The 19,004-nt window shown below is 56.3% G+C and overlaps 2 protein-coding genes across 2 annotated transcripts in view; one reads left to right on the top strand and one right to left on the bottom strand.

Moving 5' to 3' along the window:
• Positions 1-1,246: 1,246 nt before the first annotated feature.
• TPRG1L (tumor protein p63 regulated 1 like) lies at positions 1,247-4,105 on the bottom strand. Its single transcript, XM_066374866.1, has 5 exons — positions 3,810-4,105; positions 3,623-3,714; positions 3,365-3,541; positions 2,344-2,497; positions 1,247-1,714 (listed from the first exon to the last, which is right to left on the bottom strand). The coding sequence occupies exons 1-5, from the start codon at positions 4,005-4,007 to the stop codon at positions 1,520-1,522; spliced, it is 816 nt and encodes a 271-aa protein (XP_066230963.1). The 5' UTR covers positions 4,008-4,105; the 3' UTR covers positions 1,247-1,519.
• Positions 4,106-15,977: 11,872 nt separating this feature from the next.
• MEGF6 (multiple EGF like domains 6) overlaps positions 15,978-19,004 on the top strand; it is an 82,291-nt gene continuing 79,264 nt past the window's right edge. Inside the window, exon 1 of the mRNA XM_066374863.1 lies at positions 15,978-16,371. Within this exon, the coding sequence (XP_066230960.1) occupies positions 16,256-16,371 (116 nt within the window). The 5' untranslated portion in view covers positions 15,978-16,255. The remainder of the gene's footprint in view (positions 16,372-19,004) is intronic.

Below are 19,004 nucleotides of genomic sequence, written 5' to 3'. Positions count from 1 at the left end.
GAAGCAGCTTGCACTGCAGGTGCACTTGTGGGAGAGGCGACTTTTCTGGTTGCTGCACCTGTTTTAGTAACAGCTTCAAAGAGGGGCAACACCCAGTCAGTCTAAATGTCTTGACTGCAAGACTGACGGCAGAGGCCCAGGCTCAGGCTAGCACGCAGGCAGCTTCTGACCAGACAGGCTGCTGTATTTGGGTCATTGCCATGCCGGTCATAGCCAGAGCAGTGTTGGAAGTGAGGAAGGAACTGGCAGGCCAGCACTTGAAGCTGATGACCCAGTATTCTAGTCACGGTGGTGAGCTGCGCTCCCCACGGTGACAGGCTTCCCGTCTGGAGGCCCAGGCGTGGGTAGGGCAGAACCCCGATGAGGCCTGTCCCACATGGGTGCTGCTTCATGAGAACCTCACATGGTTCTTTTTAGTACTTTTTAAAAAGCAAATGAGGCCCTGGCCGGTTGGCTCAGTGGTAGAGCGTCGGCCTGGCATGCGGGAGTCCCGGGTTCCATTCCCGGCCGGGGCACACAGGAGAAGCACCCATCTGCTTCTCCACCCCTCCCCCTCTCCTTCCTCTCTGTCTCTCTCTTCCCCTCCCACAGCCAAGGCTCCATTGGAGCAAAGATGGCCCGGGCGCTGGGGATGGCTCTGTGGCCTCTGCCTCAGGCGCTAGAATGGCTCTGGATGCAACAGAGCAAGGCCCCAGAGGGGCAGAGCATCGCCTCCTGGTGGGCATGCCGGGTGGATCCTGGTCAGGCGCATGCGGGAGTCTGTCTGACTGCCTCCCTATCTCCAGCTTTGAAAAAATGAAAAGAAAAAAAAAAAGCGCAAATGAGGCAGTTCCCTTTTTAAGCACAACTTTGACAGTACACATTTAGAACACATTACTTGTGAAAACTGGGCAGAGAACTGTCAGGGTGACATTCTCAGATTAATGAATTGTCTTAAAATGACTTTCTGCAAACCTGGGCCTGAGAAAGATGCCGTAAGCATTAATGTAGGTTAATTCTAGATAAAGTGACTTTAGAGCAAACGTTCATTTACACAAAAGCAATGGCTCACTAAGGAGCTGACAAGGCGGACCATCTCCTGCAGACTTCACCAGGCTGCTGGCTTCTTTGTATTTAGCTTTAAAAATGGGTTAAATTTCCAAATACAAAACTAGACACCCAATGTAAACTTAGTTGTGAGTGCAGGCACTGGACATGAGGTGCCTCCCTGGGTGAAGACCCCCACAGCGCAGGGCGAGCAGGGACGTGCTAGTGCAATCGTACGACATTTATTAACATGCGAGAGGGCACTGGGAAGGACGGAGAGCCAGACGGAGACGCTCCCGGAGAGACGCGGCAGCTGAGTTCCGGGCAGTGTGAGCGGCTGCCAGTCAGTGAGGTTCGCCTGGGTCTGTGGCTCGTTACCAGGTGCCCACATCTACCTAAAGTATCTTTATGTCATTTGACTGCATTCTAGTCGCACTCAGACTACTAAAGGGAGGCAGCTCTGACTCGGGCCGCCCAAGCTCCCGTGCAGCCCCTAAAAGCCGATCTTCCCTCGGGTCATGGAATAGCCCAGTTTCGCCTCGTTGTTAATGAAGGACATCAATCCCACATAGGTCTCGATGAGGAGAGGCTGCTCCAGAACCAGCACGCCGCTGGCTTGTCCCGGCCCAGGACTCTCTTTCTGGGCTTTTTTGACAGCTTGGATCAGCAGAGATTTGAAGCTTTCCAACTTTACAGAGAGAGAAAACAGAGCTGCTTAGAGTGACCCACAAAAGGAGAAACCCACCCCACGCCACCAAGGTCTGTGCCAGCCCTCCTGCCCTGCCCTGCCCTAGGGTAGCACATCCTGGTAGCCCTCAGCTCACCTCCTCGATGGGGCTCTCTGGAGTTGTCAGGGGGTACCTGTGTACTCACCTGTGCTAGACAACAGCCAGCACTCTCAGAACCTCGTTCTCCACAGGTCTGAGTAGTTTTGCCCTAGAGAACTAAGTACCTAACCTTCACCACCACCAGGCTAGGAAGCAGGCCCAGGTGCACAGTGGGCACAGCCACTGGCCCCAAGACCACCTCTCCTGGTGAGCACAGGTCAGGTCGGCGGGCCTGTCCCAGAACCCTTCTGTGCCCTCCTCCGAGGCAGTTCCAGCCTCCTGGGCCACACTGCGAGGCTAGGCTGACCACTATCCACATGGGGCTATTTAAACATAAGTAAACTAGAATTGCTAAAAATTAAAAGCTTATTTCCTGTTTTACTGGCCACTCTTCAAGTGCCCAGTAGCCATGTGGCCACCGTACTGGGCAGTGCAGGCCTAGGACAACTCCGTCACTGCTGGGCAGCGCCGCTGTCGTGGGCTATCTTACTTGGCACAGAGAGGCTGTCTTCTCATCCGCACCGGCCATCGGATGTTCGATGAATGTGGTGTAGGGCACATTGGTGGACCAGGGGTTCCACCTGTGTATGAAGGAAGGCCGGCTCTGCTTGTCCCACTGAATTCGAATCCCCAAGCCTTCTCGCCTGCAGGGTCAGGAAAATGAACTGGACATCACGGAGCAGACGGCCTCCCACAGTGGCCCGCTCTGTGATGGGGTGTGACATTGAACAGCTGGTCCACGATTAGAGGCAAAACCTGGGACATTTCACAGGAAAAAGACCTGTGGGCCCGACCAGTGACAGCAGTCTCCAGTAAGAAGAGCTATTTTAAGTAGTTTTAAATATGAGAAACTATGTTGTTTTGGTCAGGCTAAACTTAACCTTGACACCATTACTAAAGTTTATCACGTAATGGGACCACACATAGAGGGCTTATTATTAAAATCCTCCCTGAACGCCTTATAGCAGATTAACATCGTGTTCGTCTTTGCTTCCTGAGTTCCCTCTCCAAATGTCGACCTCTAAACCCTAACATACACTGTTTAGTAGACTCCAGTGTCTGGGTTTTGGGTATTTCAGGAAACTCCCCTAAAGCATGGGGGTCAGCTCCTGAAAGCTGGCGGTTAAACGTTTTTTGGTTTACCTAGTCCTCAATGACATCTGTAAATTAATGAGGTATACTCCTGTTTTAAAAGTGCAGCAGAGCAGAGCTGACATGACTGACTATTCCTGGCCAGAGATAAAAATGCTGTCTGGTCCTTATCTGAGCTTGTCCGTGTAGGGTCTGCTCCAGCGTATGCTGAGTTCACTTTGACTACAAGCCCAGAAGCTGTTTCTGTGCCAGAATTTCTCTTAATGCACCGGCTGCCCAGGAAGTCATTAGTTTCTATTCTGAGAAGCTACAGATTCGGGAGCTGAGGCTTTGATAGAACGTCGGACACAAGACAACCAAGGGGCCAAGTTCGGAAGCCCCGGCTGCGGTGGTGGGGGGGCGCCGCTGACAGAACTCACTTGTTGAGCGATTTCCGGGGGAACTGGAACTGTCCCCAGGAGATGGTGTCCACGACGTCGAGGGCGATCCGGACCACCTGCTCACACTGCAGGCTGATGAAGTCGTACTTGCAGATGAGCAGCGACTGGTCGGTGACGAGTACCAGCCTCTCCTTCTCGTTGTTCCAGTGATCGACCCTGCAGCGCGGCACCGGGATGCGTCACCTGCATGCCTCCGCGCGGGGCAGGGTCCCCCCACCCGGGCCGCGCCCCGCTTACTCGGTCAGCAGCCACACCCCCTGGATGTCGCCATCCTCCACCGGCCGGACCACCACGCGGATCTCGTCCACTGCCTGCTCAATAGTGCCGGGCTGCGCGCGGGCACAAGGCGGGGTCACCCTCCGGCCCCGGGCCCGCAGCCCCTCCCCTGGCCCCCGCCCACGTCCCGCCCCGGCTGCGGCCTCACCCGGAACACGAAGTACTCCTTGACGCGGGCGCGGCGCGTGGGGTCGTGGACGATGGGCGGCCACAGCGTCTGTCGCAGCGGCGTGCTCGGTCGCCCCCCGCTGCCCGCGCCGCCGCCCGCGCCGACCTCTTCGCCGGCCGCCAGCAGTGCCGTGGGGCTCGTGCCCGCCGAGTCCACCGAGTCCCGCAGCTGTAGCATCGCTGCGCCCGCCTCACACTGGGACAAGGACCGACCCGGAGGGCGCCGCGCCGCCGCCCGTCCGGCCCTCGGTTCGGCCTTCGGCTTAGCCCCGCCCTGCCCGGGGCGCCCACCCAGCCCCGCCGGCCGACACGGTTGGCTCCGTCTTACCAACTCCGCCTCTTGCTCCGCCCCCTCTGGGCTTCGCGATTGGTCTCCCACTAGATGTCTCTTACGATTGGTCCTTTCTACCGCCACTCACAATTGCTTCTGCCTCTCGCGCAACGGAAGCGCAAGCCAACGTCCTGTTTACGAGCCGCGGAGGGGCGTGGTTGCGGTCAGTTGCCAGGGAGACGGGGAGGGGCGTCAGGATCCGAATGCCGCTTCCTAGTGAAATGATCTTCCTTGGTGCTGCTGACTTCCAGGGCCGGGCCACAACCTCCGACCGGGGATCCGCCCCTGGATGCGGTCGAGGTCCCTGCATCAAGGGCCGATGGAGGACTTATTCTAGGCGGGTCTGCTCTTCCGGGAGGGACCTCCTCGCCCGGCGCCAGGGTCTCTCACCCCCTCCCGGGCCTGTGCCCCACCCCTGGGTGGTGCGAGGGTGGTGGCTGACAGCCCCGCTCCGCGTGCGCGCTGTGACCCTCGCCCAGCTGGCCACGTTGGGCTTGTGCCGCCTCTGCTCGTGCTCCCCTCCTACGCCCATCGCCCCCGTGTCCATCCTGCAACACCTGGTTTCAAACCGCCATCCCCAGGACACGCTGCCATTCAGCACGACTCCCTGATTTGCTCTTTGCACTTCCCTGTAATTATCTGCTCCGTGTTTTGCTGGTCACTTCGCTGTGTGTGCGCACGCTCGCCCCATTTGTTAGGAGAGTCCAGGGAGAACTATTTCTTTGCATAGAATAAGTACTTCGGGATCTGTAACACTTTTATAGTTATTTAAATTTCACAACAGCCCAGGGATGTGAGCACACAACCCTGTACTAGCTGCAGAAGCAGGTTTGGATAGTTCTGGTGACACTCCTAAGCCCGCTGGGCTGGCCAATTCCCTCCCGCTTCGTGCAGACTGGGATGCCTTCCCAGCCTTCTGCTCCTGGGACCTCCTTCCCACACAGCAGGTCCTGGACAGTCACTCACTACTCCACTCAGATGTCAACAATGACAGAAATACTACACTGAAATACTACAAATACTGAAATACTTTTGGCACTTTGCTTCCTTAAAAAAACAAACGAACAAACAAAAAACAACCTTAAAGAGTACTAAGCAAGTGTGCAAATGTAAAACAAAGTGTGTCTAGCTCCTCTTACCTGCGAGGCAGGGTGGGGACAGCTGCTGCTCCTTCTGTGGACCAGGGGGCACCTCCTTGGCAATGAGAGCCCTTTGCTGAGTCTGCTTTCTCTGCCCAGTCCCTGAGGGATAGGCGGGGATCAGGACCCTGAGCGGATGGGGCTTGAAGTGAGCCTCCCTAAGTCACCCTTCACTACAGAGGGGGTTGGAGCAGAACCAGGTACCCATGAGTGACGGCAGCTAAACATGCAGATTCTTGAATCCCAGCTGCTCCACTTCTGTGCCCATGGACTTGGACACTAGCTCTCTGTGCCTCAGTTTCCTTTCTGATGCACGGAGATAAGAACCCCTACTTCCAACTGCGTGCTGAGAGGATTGAACGAGCCCAGACCTGTGTCATGCTTAGCACCTTCCCTGGCCCACAGTAAGAGCCATCTCAGTGTCAGCTGTTATTCACACTGTTCACTGCGCCTCTATGTGCCAAGTATGTTACAGATACCACTTTTGCTCCCAGCAGACAAGCACGGGCCACAGTATGACAACGTTTTACAGAGGAGAAAACAGTCTCACAGAGCCCATCACTCTGCAAAGGTCATCCATCAACAGAATTAGGACTCTGTGAAGTCCAGAACCTGTGCTACAGCCCCCCCCCCGCTCCCCGTGCCGACGAATCCCAGGAGGGGCAGTTAGAAAGCCCGTTCCTCAGCAAGACACTCTCACCACTCGTTTCCGTATTCACCGACATACAATATTCTCATACGTGCATGGACACAATGACATGGGAGAAACAGTCCTTTCCTTGGGCAGCAGGATTTCCTGGTGACCTTGATCAGAGTCTTCTCAGTGAGGACTGGGGAGAGGTGAAAAGGGGAGACACGGTTCTGGGAACCAGGCTGAGGCCGGGAGGGTGAAGAAGGAACCGCTTTGGTCGGTCACAGAAGACACCTGGAGGGGGTTCCAGGAGGCAATAGCGGTGCTGTGTTATTTTCAAGGGACAGCCAGCCCCTGAGGGGCCCAGCCTGCTCTGGGCCTCAGCTTGGCTTGTCCTTATGTAGCTGTGGCTGACCCTGAGTGGGTTACTTAGCCTTCTTCCTGCTTTTCTGTCCTCATCTAGAAAGCATGAATAAAAGCCTAGCTCACAGGTTGACATGAGGCTTAAATGAACTAATGTGCACCACAGTACAGAGAAGACTGATCTGGACCAGCTCCAAAGCAGCTCCACCACAGCCCAGTGAGCACCTATGGAGTGGACAGTGAGAGTGAGATTGGAGATGCAGGAGGACAGGGGCCCACTGAGGGACCCAGACCTAGAGCCTGGGGGTCCAGTTAGCTCAGGGCAAGATGGAGACAGGTGAGGCTGGTGTGGACAGGGGACGCGATGGGAGGGAGGGCGTTGTGGAATTCTCAGGACATTTGTTTTCTTTGCAGGAGGACTAGGGGTGTAGCCAGGGGTGTGATACATGTGGACAGTTTGGAATACAGTTGCGAATAGGGGAGGTGATTAGGGGGGGCGTGGGGATCCCTGAGCAGCTGGGGGACTCTCGGAAGGTTTTCATTGGAGCCTTCCACATGGCGGCTTGTGGGAGTGGACTGTCTGGACTGGGGGTTTGCTGATGGCTGTGGAGGATGACACAGAACAAGGGGAGGCCAAGGTCCTGTGAGGGAGTATTTCCCAAGGACAGTGGGGGTCAGGGATTTGGCTGCACTGTGAGCTAATAGGCTAGCCTGCACCATTTCAGGGATGCTGGCGAAGATGCCTGACCCCCAGGTCAGAGAGGACAGACCACTATTCATAAGAAGAACAGTGGCCAGACAGAGCGTCAGCATGGCACGCCAGTTCCATGAGCCCCGACTCCCACTAGGGGCAGCAGTGGGCAGCCCGGATGGGTGTTGCACACAGCAGGTGCACCTCAGGAGGATGCCCGGGGCCTATGCGCACGCTCTGTCCTCATCCTGGGGACCTGGGGAAGGCTGCTCTGTGCAAACTCACTCCCGTGAAATGGCCCTGGGAGGAGCGGTCAGGGCCCAGTGTTCCTGCCACATTCTGCAGGACGTGCAGAAGTGTCTCCCAGGATGTGCACATTGTGGACCTTGAGTGTAGGTTTCCCATCTGGCCAGAGACAGCAGCGGGTCTGACAGAAACTGTGACTGGGAGGGTGTGGGGGGAGGAAGAGCTGAGGCCTGGGTGGAGAGAATGGGGATGCTGACCAGGGGGGTGTGGGCACAGCCTGTCGGTCCATAACCTGGGAAAAAAACGGGAGATGACTGAGCATGTATGCGGTGGTAAACAGCATTGGAAGGTGGTTCATGTCCTCGGGACTGCCACAGCAAAGCGCCACAAACGGGGCTGGGGGCTTAAAACAACGGAAACTTATTGTCTCAGTCTGGGGCCAGGAGGCCAAGACCCAGGTGTCAGCGCGGCTATTCTTCCTCCAATACCTGCCGGGAACCTGTGTCTTGCCTCCTCTAAGCTTCTCGTGCTGCCAGCAAACCTGGGTGTCTCTTGGCTTATGGCCCCATCACCCCAGTCTCTGCCTCCGTGGTCCCATGGCTGTCTTCTCCCTGTGCCTCTGCCTTTTCTTACGAGGACACCAGTCACGTTGAAATACGGCCCACCCAATGACCTCATCTTACCCAAATTACACCTGCTAAGGCCACGGTTCCAAAAAAGACCACATTCACTGTACAGGGTTGGGGAGAGAGGGGGGACAGAAACTGGGCATATCTTTTGGGGACACAATTCTCCTGTAGCAGATGGTACTACCTGTGCAGTGAGAAGGTGCAAAGGGAGACTGTCCCTCTGCACACGTGTCCTACAGAAAGGGCAATGGCTGTGACGGTCACTTGTGGAGTCCCCCGTGAGTGAGCTGGGCCCCTGCCTTTTTGACGCTTCTTTCCTGGAGCTTTTGAAAAGCTGTTCCCTCTCCCATCGGCAGATGGCAGAGCCGCCCACACAGGCAGAGCACTGTGTCCAGCGCTGGAGTGAATTTAAGCCGGAGATGAAGTCATTACCATAGGCTCTTCCTGAGGAAGACTGAAGTCTCAGCGGGGATGCATGCCTTCTTCCCTTAACTTCCAGGTGTTAGCATTCTACAAAACCATTGGGTCCCACCTTTGGCATCTATTTCTTTTTTTTTTTTAATGTTTTTATTTTCCCTGATAATTTCTTCTTCTTTTTTTTTTAATTTTTTAAATTCATTTTAGAGGAGAGAGAAAGGGAGAGAGTGAGAGAGAGGGAGAGAGAGAGGAGAGAGAAGGTGGGGAGGAGCTGGAAGCATCAACTCCCATATGTGCCTTGACCAGGCAAGCCCAGGGTTTCGAACCGGCGACCTCAGCATTTCCAGGTTGACGCTTTATCCACTGTGCCACCACAGGTCAGGCTGGCATCTATTTCTGATGGAAGTGTGGGGCGGGACACCGCAGAGCCAGGCACATGCCAAACAGGAGCTCCAGGGTGGGACTTCAGAAATGCTGGGGGCTGGGGTGCTCGGGGAGCTCAGGGTGCCAGGCTGCAGCTCCCTACGCTGGAGGTCCACATGCAGCCTGAAGACTGTTCCCATTGGCAGGGTCTGTGGGCAGAGCTCACCTTCCAATGAAGATGTATCCTGGGTGCGGCCAAGCCCTCCTCGAAGGAACCAGATCTCGGCCTCAGTGGGTCCCAGGGCTGCATCCGAGGCCGGACAGTGCCTTGTATATCCAGAGGTTCAGCCAGAACGATGCTGGCTCACGCCCTAACGGCCAGGTAGTCGCCTCCCCGTGGGGCCCGTTTGTGGAAGCTGGTGGAGGTGCCCACACTATCCAGACTGAATGCACGCCTGGGGATGCTCAGTGTGCACAGACCTGAAAAGGCCTTGTTCATTAATCGGCCTGCCCTTGAGTCAGGAGAGTGTTTGTGAGACTTCAGATCAGACTAGGTTTGGATTGCCCACAGGGTCAGTTCAGGGACCATCAGGAGGCTGCACTGACCTCTCCATGGGACCCTCTCTCCAGCTCTCCAGGGCTTAGAGCCAGACCTTGGGAGAGTAGGAGGCTTTGGAAATGGCCAGCCAAGCTGGCGGGAAGTTCTTCCTCCTCCCCACGTAATGTGTCCCTGGGCCAAGGCTGTTTATTATTTCCAGTAGAGAACGAGACAAAAACACTGAAAAGCAGTGTCTTAAAAAAATAAAATGGTTTTCACGCAAGCTAGAGCGGTGGTTTGCCAGATGTGGATGGGGACCATGTTCTATCCCCACACCTGCCTGCCCAAGGCTCCAAACCAAGCCTTCCTCCGTGTGTGAACTGTGAGCGGCCACCTGGGTGCTGCCAGCACCAACGTGCCAGTGAACAGCCCTGCGGGCCCAGGGCAGGCGTATAATGGGGATGGGGGTGGCAGCGGGTCAGGCCACTGTCAACTTCTGGCTTCCACACGTGGCGCCTGCTGCTCAGGGCTCTCTTCCTGGCCTGAGTGGGGTACATAATATTCACCATAAAAATAAAACAGCTCATTATTTCTTATCAGCAAAAAATGGGCTTATTTGAAAATAGCAAAGGATTGCAACTCGAGACAAGCATGCTGTAGCAAAACCAAAATAGGCAAGTCCAGCAAACAAAGGGGAGGGATGTTACTTTGCAGAGAAAGAGGAAGTTGGGAGGGGTGCTTTGCCTGGAAAGGCCATTGGAGGAACCTGAGAGTTCAGGGTGTTGATGTTTCCCATTGGCTGGGCTTGTTGCTGGGCAAGGAGAAAATCTTCCTCCTGCTGAGGTATTAGAAATACTTCCTGTCCAGACCTGACCAGGCGGTGGCGCAGTGGATAGGGTGTCGGACTGCAATGGCGAGGACCGAGGATCGAGACCCTGAGGTCACCAGCTTGAGTGCGGGCTCATCTGGCTTGAGCAAAAGTTCACCAGCTTGGACCCAAGGTTGCTGGCTCGAACAAGGAGTTACTCGGTCTGCTGTAGCCCCATGGTCAAGGCACATGTGAGAAAGCAATCAATGAACAACTAAGGTGTCGCAATGTGCAACGAAAAACTAATGATTGATGCTTCTCATCTCTCCGTTCCTGTCTGTCTGTCCCTGTCTATCTCTTTCTTTGACTCTCTCTCTCTCTGTCTCTGTAAAAATAAATAATAATAATAAGAAGAAGTAAGATAGCCATTTAAAAAAAAAAAAAAGAAATACTTCCTGTCCAGAATGCAACTTATGTTTCTCTTCCCATCTGGGTGTGCAATTGGCATAGAGTGGTGGCAGGTGGGGACCCTCCTTCTGGCTTCCCGCCTCCATTTTAATTTTTAATTTTTTTTTAATTTATTGATTTTTAGAGGGGGGGGAGAGAGAGAGAGAGAGAAGGGAGAAGGAGCAGGAAGCATCAACTCCCATATGTGCCTTGACCGGGCAAGCCCAAGGTTTCAAACCGGCAATCTCAGCGTTCCAGGTTGACGCTTTATCCCACTGCGCCACCACAGGTCAGGCTTCCCGCCTCCATTTTAATTGAAGTATCCATTATTCAATTGCAGGCTTCTACTTGGTGTCCCACACCCTGAAAATATTCAGGATGGTGATAACTGAACCAGGTCTGTACCTTGTAAGTCGAGTCAGCAAATCCCCCAGGTGGAATGGGGACATCTTGCTACAGTTTGGCCAAAAGCTTCCAAATCTGGGCTGGGACTTGAGACCTGAAGTAGGCCAGCACCGCCTCCCAAGCTCCAGCTTTGACTTTATGGGTATCTGAAGCCTAGTATCTGTGGAAGCCAGTGGGGGCAGCGTGGGGACCCCAAAGTGTCTATTCCACCATCCTACACCAGGGGGCAGTGCCCTCCAGCACGGGCTGCACCTTCAGCGTGCTGCTTCCCACCACAACTCTGGACTTTCTCAGGGTTGGATTAATTGTGAAGATGCCAGTTCTTCTAGTATTAAGGAGTACAACATGTTTAACGCAATTCCAATAAAAAGTCCAGTGCAATTTTGAAGGAACTAGATAAAGGGACTCCAAAGTCTAATTGGAAGAATGATGGGTGAGAATGGCCGATGTAATCTGTGGGAAAATAAGAGTGATGGGCGCTGGCCAGTTGGCTCAGTGATAGAGCGTCAGCCTGGTGTGTGGAAGTCCCTGGTTCGATTCCCAGTCAGGGCACACAGAAGTACCCATCTGCTTCTCCACTCTTCCCCTCTCACTTCTCACTTCTCACTTCTCACTCTCTCTCTTTCTCTCTCTCTCCCCCTCGTGTAGCCATGGCTCGATTGGAGCACGTAGTTCCCCGGGGCTGAGGATGGTTCCATGGCCTCCCCCTCAGGCACTAGGAAGAGCTTGGTTGCTGAGCAACAGAGCAATGTCCCAGATGGGCAGAGAATGGCGCCCTAGTGGACTTGCCGGGTGGATCCCAGTTGGGGCGCATGTGGAGTCTGTCTCTGCCTCACCTCCTTTCGCTGAATAAAAAAAAAAAAAAGCAATGGGAAGTGCTCCCTGATGGCATCTACCTAAGCCTATTATCAGTGAGCTCCGACAAAAACGGCGTGGCATACCTCTGTCTCATTCCAGCGGTTCAGGGCAGGTAGTAAAACCATGTGGGGCATGCACAAGAATCAGCAGAAATACAGAGTCTATGTGATTCGCCTGGGTTGAAGAGCTACGTCCCAGGGGAAACACTGGAACCACTGGACCCCTAGTAGAGTCTCCCTTTCCACACACAACAGGGGGACTCCCATTGGAACCAGATGCAGAGAAGGCAATGAGGAAAGAAACACATGCCGTTTTCAAACTAAGTGCTTCTTTCTGAGCAATGCAGGAAACCGCAGAGTGAAAGGCTAACAGAGGTCCCCAAACTTTTTACACAGGGGGCCAGTTCACTGTCCCTCAGACCGTTGGAGGGCCGCCACATACAGTGCTCCTCTCACTGACCACCAATGAAAGAGGTGCCCCTTCCGGGAGTGCGGCGGGGGGCCAGATAAATGGCCTCAGGGGGCCACATGCGGCCCGCGGGTGTAGTTTGGGGACGCCTGGTACATTTGAATTAAAAATTTTAAAAAGAGCCTGACCAGGCGGTGGCGCAGTGGATAGAGCGTCAGACTGCGATGCGGAAGGACCCAGGTTCAAGACCCCAGGATAGCCAGCTTGAGTGTGGGCTCATCTGGTTTGAGCAAAAAAGCTCACTAGCATGGACCCAAGGTCACTGGCTCGAGCGGGGTGTGTTACTCAGTCTGCTGAAGGCCCCCGGTCAAGGCACATATGAGAAAGCAATCAATGAACAACTACAGTGTCGCAACGAAAAACTGGTGATTGATGCTTCTCATCTCTCTCCGTTCCTGTCTGTCTGTCCCTATCTATCCCTCTATCTGACTCTCTCTGTCCCTGTAAAAAAAAAAAAAAAAAAAAAAAAAAAAAAAAAAAAAAAATTAGAAAAACCCCTTAAAAAAAATTTAAAAAGAAAGAAAAAAATTAGATGCCGGCATCACCCAGAAGCACTGTCAGCTGTTCTAACACTGAGACTGCAATCCAGGAAAATATTTGCGACGCTCCACAAGCTGTCTCTTTATTAAGAACATGGGCACAGATGGGGAACGCTCCAGGAATGGGTCCTGTTGACTGTTTTCTGTTTAGATGGATTACTGTAAATGAAAACTTGCTTGCGTTAAACCCATCTATTAAGGTGTTGTAAGCCCATGCGTGCGGCTCAATTACTCGGTTTCAAATACAGAATCAGAGCGCCCTTTGGGTGGCATGTTGGCTGACTGAGCAGGAAGACACATTGAGCATTTAAATGGTTTCAGATGGAGTGGAGGAGACAGCGGAGTACCCGGTGAGCATCAGGGATGTGGGACTGTCTCTGTGAAGAGGGCTTTGCTTTGAGAGGCGAGCTCTGTGCTGGGGGTTCATTCGTCCACACCCGTGCCGGTGTATGGTGGCTCCATCTGGGGCGGCGGGAAGGCCACAGACTTACTGAATAAGTTTGTAGGGGGAAAGGGGTGAGCAGGTGTCCTTGCCACCGGGACTCCCATCAGGAAGTGCCACCCTCTTTCCGCCTGCCTGCCTACCTGGCACCTGGCTTAGAGCCATTCACCTGGCGGCTGAACTTGGTTCCCAGGACAGAGGAGTCAGCAGAGGTGGGTTTACTGTGAAGCCAATGCAGCCTTTGCCTCTGGATCCTACCAAGTTAGGGGCAGGAGGAGGGGGCTGGCATGTGTGCACAGGTGATGTATTCTTGTAAGTTAGCAAAGCAACTGATTTTTACAGTAGTGTTCTTGAAGAGGGCTCCCCCAATTTTATATGTTCCGGACCTCACCATTCCTGGATCCTCCCCTTGCTCAGCGGCCTCTATTTTAACCCCAGGATCCACCTGAATGCTTCGTTCTGAGAAGCAGGGGATTTTCTGAAAGGATGAGTCGCCCTCACCCCAACCCCATGGGCAGGCAGAGTGGGGTGGAGTTCCGTGGAGAAGCTGGTGACCATTTGAAAGGTGTTCACTTGTGCATCACTTCTTGAGCCCCAAGCACAGCTCTGGCCAAGAAGGGGTCAGCTCTCTGGTAGTGGTGGGGTTCACACACGCTGGCCTGCAACCCGGTCAGGCCGGCCCTGACGTAGGACACTCAAGGGTTTTCTCATGGCAGGTTCTTGGAAGATGAGGTGTCAGGGAGCCCAGGAAAGGGTGTGGGCCTGGAGCCTTGGTAGCGGCCAGCCCTGCTGCTGTGATCCCCACCAGGGGCCGAGGAGTGAAACTGGGCAGGGTGGACACACAAGGTCATGCTTGGGGCATCAGCAAGCAGGGATGCTAACCTGTACCCTGGGAGTTCAGAAGGCTGTGACATCGGCCTGCTGTGGACTGACAGACCTGTGTCCCCCGCCAAGTCCCAAAGTGGAAGGCCTAACTCCCAACAGGACTGTATTGGGAGACAAGACCTTTAAGGAGGTGATTAAGGTTAAATGAGGTCCTAAGGATGGGGCCCTGATCCTAGAGGGCTGGTGCCTTGTAAGACAAAGAAGAGATACCAGCAGCTCTCTATCTCCCCATCTCTGTCTCTGTCTCTGTCTCTCTTTCTCCTTCTGTCTCTCCCCACCATGTGAGCACATAGTAAGAAGGCAGCCAGGAGGAGGCCCTGACCAGGAACCAAATCAGCCTGCACTTGACCTGGGCCTTCTTGTCTTCAGGAAGGAGAGAAACAGCCGTCGAGTGGGGCTTTTTGTTGGGCAGCTGAGCTGACTGAGACCTCCCACCCACCCCACGTGGAGGCAGTCAGACCGCTGGGCCTCTGACTGCTCCACGCCCATTGGAGTTTTTCTTAGATTCATAGGCAGCAGAGTAGGGGGTGCAGCAAGGTCCCCAGAGCCAGACCCAGATCTGCAGTTTACAAACTGGGCGACTTGGGGCTGTTGATACCTCTGACCTCAGGTTCTCAGTCTGTACAGCAGCTCCCTGTCAGCACCCACCCCTTTAAGATGACCATAATCCTTTGGCTCAGATAGTGGGGGACACCACTGTATCTTGACTGCTCCTGGACAGCTGGGGATCCCGGTCTCCCAAGCCCCTCCTAGCCAGGGGCCCCAGTGCTTTGTGTGAGGGTGGGAGCCTTTCCGGCTGTTGGACCACCTGAAGTGTGGGAGGAGGAAAGCCCTGCCACCTGGGCAGGAGGTTGCCCATCGCCAGCTCTGCAGTGGGCCTGGTGAGGGCTCCTGCCCTGACGGACACCATCTGATTAACGGGGTGCCCAACTCCCAGCCACCCATCTGGTCCCGCCCAAACTGCATCTCCCTCTGCTCTGCAGAAACATTTGGAGACGATTGAACTACCCCAGAGGCCGTGGAGCCCCTGGTCCTCACCTTGGAGTAAGTGAATTCCAAACCAAAATCGAGTTTAAAAGAGAGAGATGCCCTAGACCAGTGGTCCCCAACCTTTTTTGGGCCATGGACCGGTTTAATGTCAGAAAATATTTTCATGGACCGGCGTTTAGGGTGAGACTATAAATGCACAAAATGAAATTATGCCACCGGCATAAAAACTGTGGTATATTAAAATATTATTGTCGAACTTACGAGACAAGCGTCAAGAGTGTCTTAGACAGATGTAACAGAGGGAATCTGGTCATTTAAAAAAAATAAAACATCGTTCAGACTTAAATATAAATAAAACGGAAATAATGTAAGTTATTTATTCTTTCTCTGCGGACCGGTACCAAGTGGCCCATGGGCCGGTACCGGTCCGCGACCCGGGGGTTGGGGACCACTGCCCTAGACCGCCTCTAGGGAGCAGGGCACTCGCAGCCCCAGTCCACAGGCGCCTGAGACGATGGGTGCCAGGGGTGGCCGTAGGCGGAGCATCCGCGGGGAGGACCAAGGGCGACCCGTTTCTCCTGGGACTTTGGAGAAACGGAGGACTCAGGGACGGGCTCTGGGGTTCGGGGTCAACAGAGAGCAGCCTTTGCCCGGGTGAGGGGCGTGCCCCTGGCGCCCCGCCTCTCCGGGGGTTGGTCACTCGGATCGCAGGGGACCTGGGGCTTTCAGCCGGAGCAGAGACACTAGCGCGAAGGGGCTGCGCAGGCGGGCCAGAATAGAGCGGGAGAGACCTGGCCGTGGGTGGGGCAGGGAGCCGGGGAGGGGCGGGGACACGGCGTGCCGGGGCGTGTCGGAGGCGTGGCTGTGGCCTGGAGGGGCGGGGCTGGAAGGGGTCTGTAGGAGACCGGCTGTGGGCGGTGTCGGGTCTGGGGTCCAGCCGTGGGGCGGGGCGAAGGCGGGTCGGCCCGTCGCGCGCTGGTCTGGGCGCGCATTGGGCTCACCGTGCCCCGGTGGACCCAGGCGCGCAGGTCTCCGGTGCTCCCTAGTCGCGGGCGGGAAGCCAGACGCTCCGCACCTGCAGCGCCGGATCCGGCGCAGGCACCTGTGGCTGTGCCCCTTGTCCCCGGGCCCCTCGTCGGTCCATGGCATACGTGGAGACCGTGGCTCCAAGGGCTCGCTGGAGCCACCTGTGAGCTGGGGACCTTAGGAGGTACCCAGCGCGGAGCCGCGGGCACGATGCCTGTCCTTCCGGAGGTGAGGGCTGCGGGACCCGCGGTGGCCCTGGCCCTGGTACTGCTGCTGCCCGCTGTGCCAGCGGGCGCCGGCGCCCGGTTCCGCCTGCAGCCCAGCATGTGAGTAGCGGGAGCTGGAAGGCTCGGCGGGACGTCCGGAGACCCGGGCCCCTGGGAGGCTTTGTCCCCGGGGCCCTGAGAACAGTGGGCTCTTTGCTATCACCGAGAAGAGAGAGGTTGAGACAAGGTTCCGGGGCTGGGTCTGGGGGCCCTTCTGAGGCCGCTCCCCTTCCCCTTCCTCGTCTCCCTTAGCTCGGTAATGGGGGGTTGCACGCTGAGGCGGATGCTGGGCTCTGGACCCGAGGTGAGGGAATCTGGGTCCTTGCCAGGCAGGGTCCGCCCAGGGAGCCCAGCTTGGAGAAGGCAGAAAGGAAGCAGCTAGTTTCCACTTCCTTCCAAAGCCTGTCTCCCGGGGCCTGGGGGGCCTGCGCAGGGCGGCTGTGCCCAGACAGGGGGCCACACGGAGTTGGTTTATGTGTTACACACGTGTGCTCGAGGGGCTGAGAGACAGGAGAAGGAATTCAGCACCAGAATGGGCAGGAAGAGAGGGGTCAGGGAGCCCGCTGAGACGGACTTAATTCTGAAAGATGACTCCCCCGCCGGCCCTTTAGCGGTCTCTCTGAAATAGCAAGTTGATCCTTGTGTCGGCCTCAAAGGGAGGCTGGTGCCCGAGTGAGCCCATCGGAGGAGGGGGGAGGAGAGCCACCAGACCAGCTCTCCTGCAGGGTGCCAGGCCTGCCAAGCTCGGGAGGGCTGCTGAGGGGCTGCAGCTGGGTGCACGAGCAGCCCGCCCCCGGGGGGGGGCGGGGTGAGGGCCTCCAGTCCAGCACTTCCTGGGGGGGGGGGCTGGTGCACCTGGCCATGCAGGACAGACTAGACAGGCTTCCAGGTGGAGCAGGGAAAGGGCAAGTCTGTGCCCCCAGGGCCCCCACCCTGGGTCTTGCTTTGCTTCATTCACTTCAAAAAGGAAGACTTCTTTGTGGTCTTCTCAAAAGAGCATGGTCTCTGGGTTGAGGGCCTCTACTTCCAGAAATGTGAGCAGCCTGAATCGTGGCGCTCCATGTGACTCCTGCTGGAGGTCCCTCTGTCCTGTGACCCGGTGGATTTAGCGTGTCCCTAGGAAGTGGCAGCGTCCGGAGCGATTATCACGGTGGCACGGGCAGCTCAGCCTGCCCGCTCCTTGATGGTGGGCGGGGGACTTCCCAAGGTCCAGCTTCCTGAGGATTGCGGGGTGCTGGTCAGGTTGGGCAGGCTTGGAGGGCTTGTGGAGGCTGCTAGTCGCCCTTCCCCGCCCCCTTCCCTGAGCCCCCAGGGGGGATGTTTTCTGAGGTCACCTGCTCACCTAGGCCCTGGGAAGTCCCCAGCCTCTGGGAAAGCCTGTCCAGCAGGAGGCTGATGAGTGGCATGAGGCCTACATCTCTTCCTGTTTCACACTTTTGCCAAATCCTCCTCCCCATGTTCCCCTCCTGTGCTTCAAATCCAGGCCTCCTCCTCCTGGGAGCCTCCTGCCAGACAGGCACGGGTGCCCCCTCCCCCACCTCGCTCTGAGTGGACTCAGCCACTCACTCAGACTGCCCTGGGCATGTTGAGGTCTGCGATACTTACGAACACACCTGCCGTGGTCCACCCCCGAGAGGCTTCCAAGTTGACAGCTTGTTCTGCTGAGCAGGAGGTTGGTGGGAGCAGGTGGTCTCCTAGGTGCCCGGAGGGGCAGGGTAGGGGACTGCGAGGGTCCCAGGCAGTGCTTTGTCCTCAGAGGTCCTGCCGTCCCGGCCACCCTGGCCTGCACAGGCAGCTCCACCCTCTCCGGCCATTTTCCTGCTCTTCCGTGGTGGCCTCTGTGGGGAGGCAAATTGGGGAGGGGACTGTAAGGGGGGGTGTCCCACTAACTTGAAGCCCCAGGTGCGCTGGGGGCCCTTGTGGACCTGTGGGAGTGATGTGGCTGTGCTTTGGCTCCTGCTGGCTGGACAGTGGGAGCAGGGTCTGGGACACACTGGAGCTCCGGCCAGCTGTGGTCTGAGGCTGCAGGGTTCAGAGGAGACATCTGCTCCTGCGCCCTGCTTCCCTGGGGCTGGAGTCCCCTCCGAGCAGCGGTGCTGGGAAGATGGCCAGTCAGCTGGTTATATCAACTCCGCCTGTCCAGGAAGGGACGGACCCTCCAGGCTCAAGTCTGGTTTTGCAAACCACTCATGCCATAGCTCCCTCAGACCCCCGCGGCCCCAGGACTGGAACTGGGCCCGGCTGACCCCAGAGCTACCCTGTGCCGGCTGCTGCCAGGCCAGGGGATGTGGGTACAGACAGCAGCCATGAGAGTCAGAACAGAAGCCTGTGTACACAGACCTGAGGAAGATGCTTCTTGGCACCTAGCTGCCCTCCTGGGTGAGGGGCACGCAGGGGTCACAGCTGCGTGGGTGGGCTGCCCCTCCTGCCCTGTTGTTCCCACCCCTACCTCCTTGCCCCAGCGCCTTCACCCAGGGGTCTAGGGGTCTGGAACCAACTTCCCCAGAGAGACAAATCTTGTGCCACCCTCACTGCTGACTCTGGGTAAAGGCCACCAGCCTCCAGGAGCCCAGTTCTGCCTGGAGGACTCCCCATCCCACGGAGCTGGGTAAACTACGGGGTTTGGGTCCTACCTCCATGTGGGAAACAGGGTCCAATTGCAAGGCAAGCGGGGGAGGGGGTGAGCTCTCCAC

This window comes from Saccopteryx leptura, chromosome 3 (genome assembly GCF_036850995.1).
Source record: "Saccopteryx leptura isolate mSacLep1 chromosome 3, mSacLep1_pri_phased_curated, whole genome shotgun sequence".
NCBI classification, from domain to species: domain Eukaryota; kingdom Metazoa; phylum Chordata; class Mammalia; order Chiroptera; family Emballonuridae; genus Saccopteryx; species Saccopteryx leptura.
The sequence above is the reverse complement of the archived record's forward strand: the minus strand, read 5'-3'. Positions and strand labels throughout refer to the sequence as shown.

Coding starts and splice junctions, on each gene's coding strand:
- TPRG1L (XM_066374866.1), bottom strand. CDS start 4,007: ATGCTACAGCTGCGGGACTCGGTGGACTCGGCGGGCACGAGCCCCACG. Junction 3,542..3,622: donor GGGGTGTGGCTGCTGACCGA/GTAAGCGGGGCG, acceptor GCCGCGCTGCAG/GGTCGATCACTGGAACAACG. Junction 1,715..2,343: donor AGACAGCCTCTCTGTGCCAA/GTAAGATAGCCC, acceptor CTCTCTGTAAAG/TTGGAAAGCTTCAAATCTCT.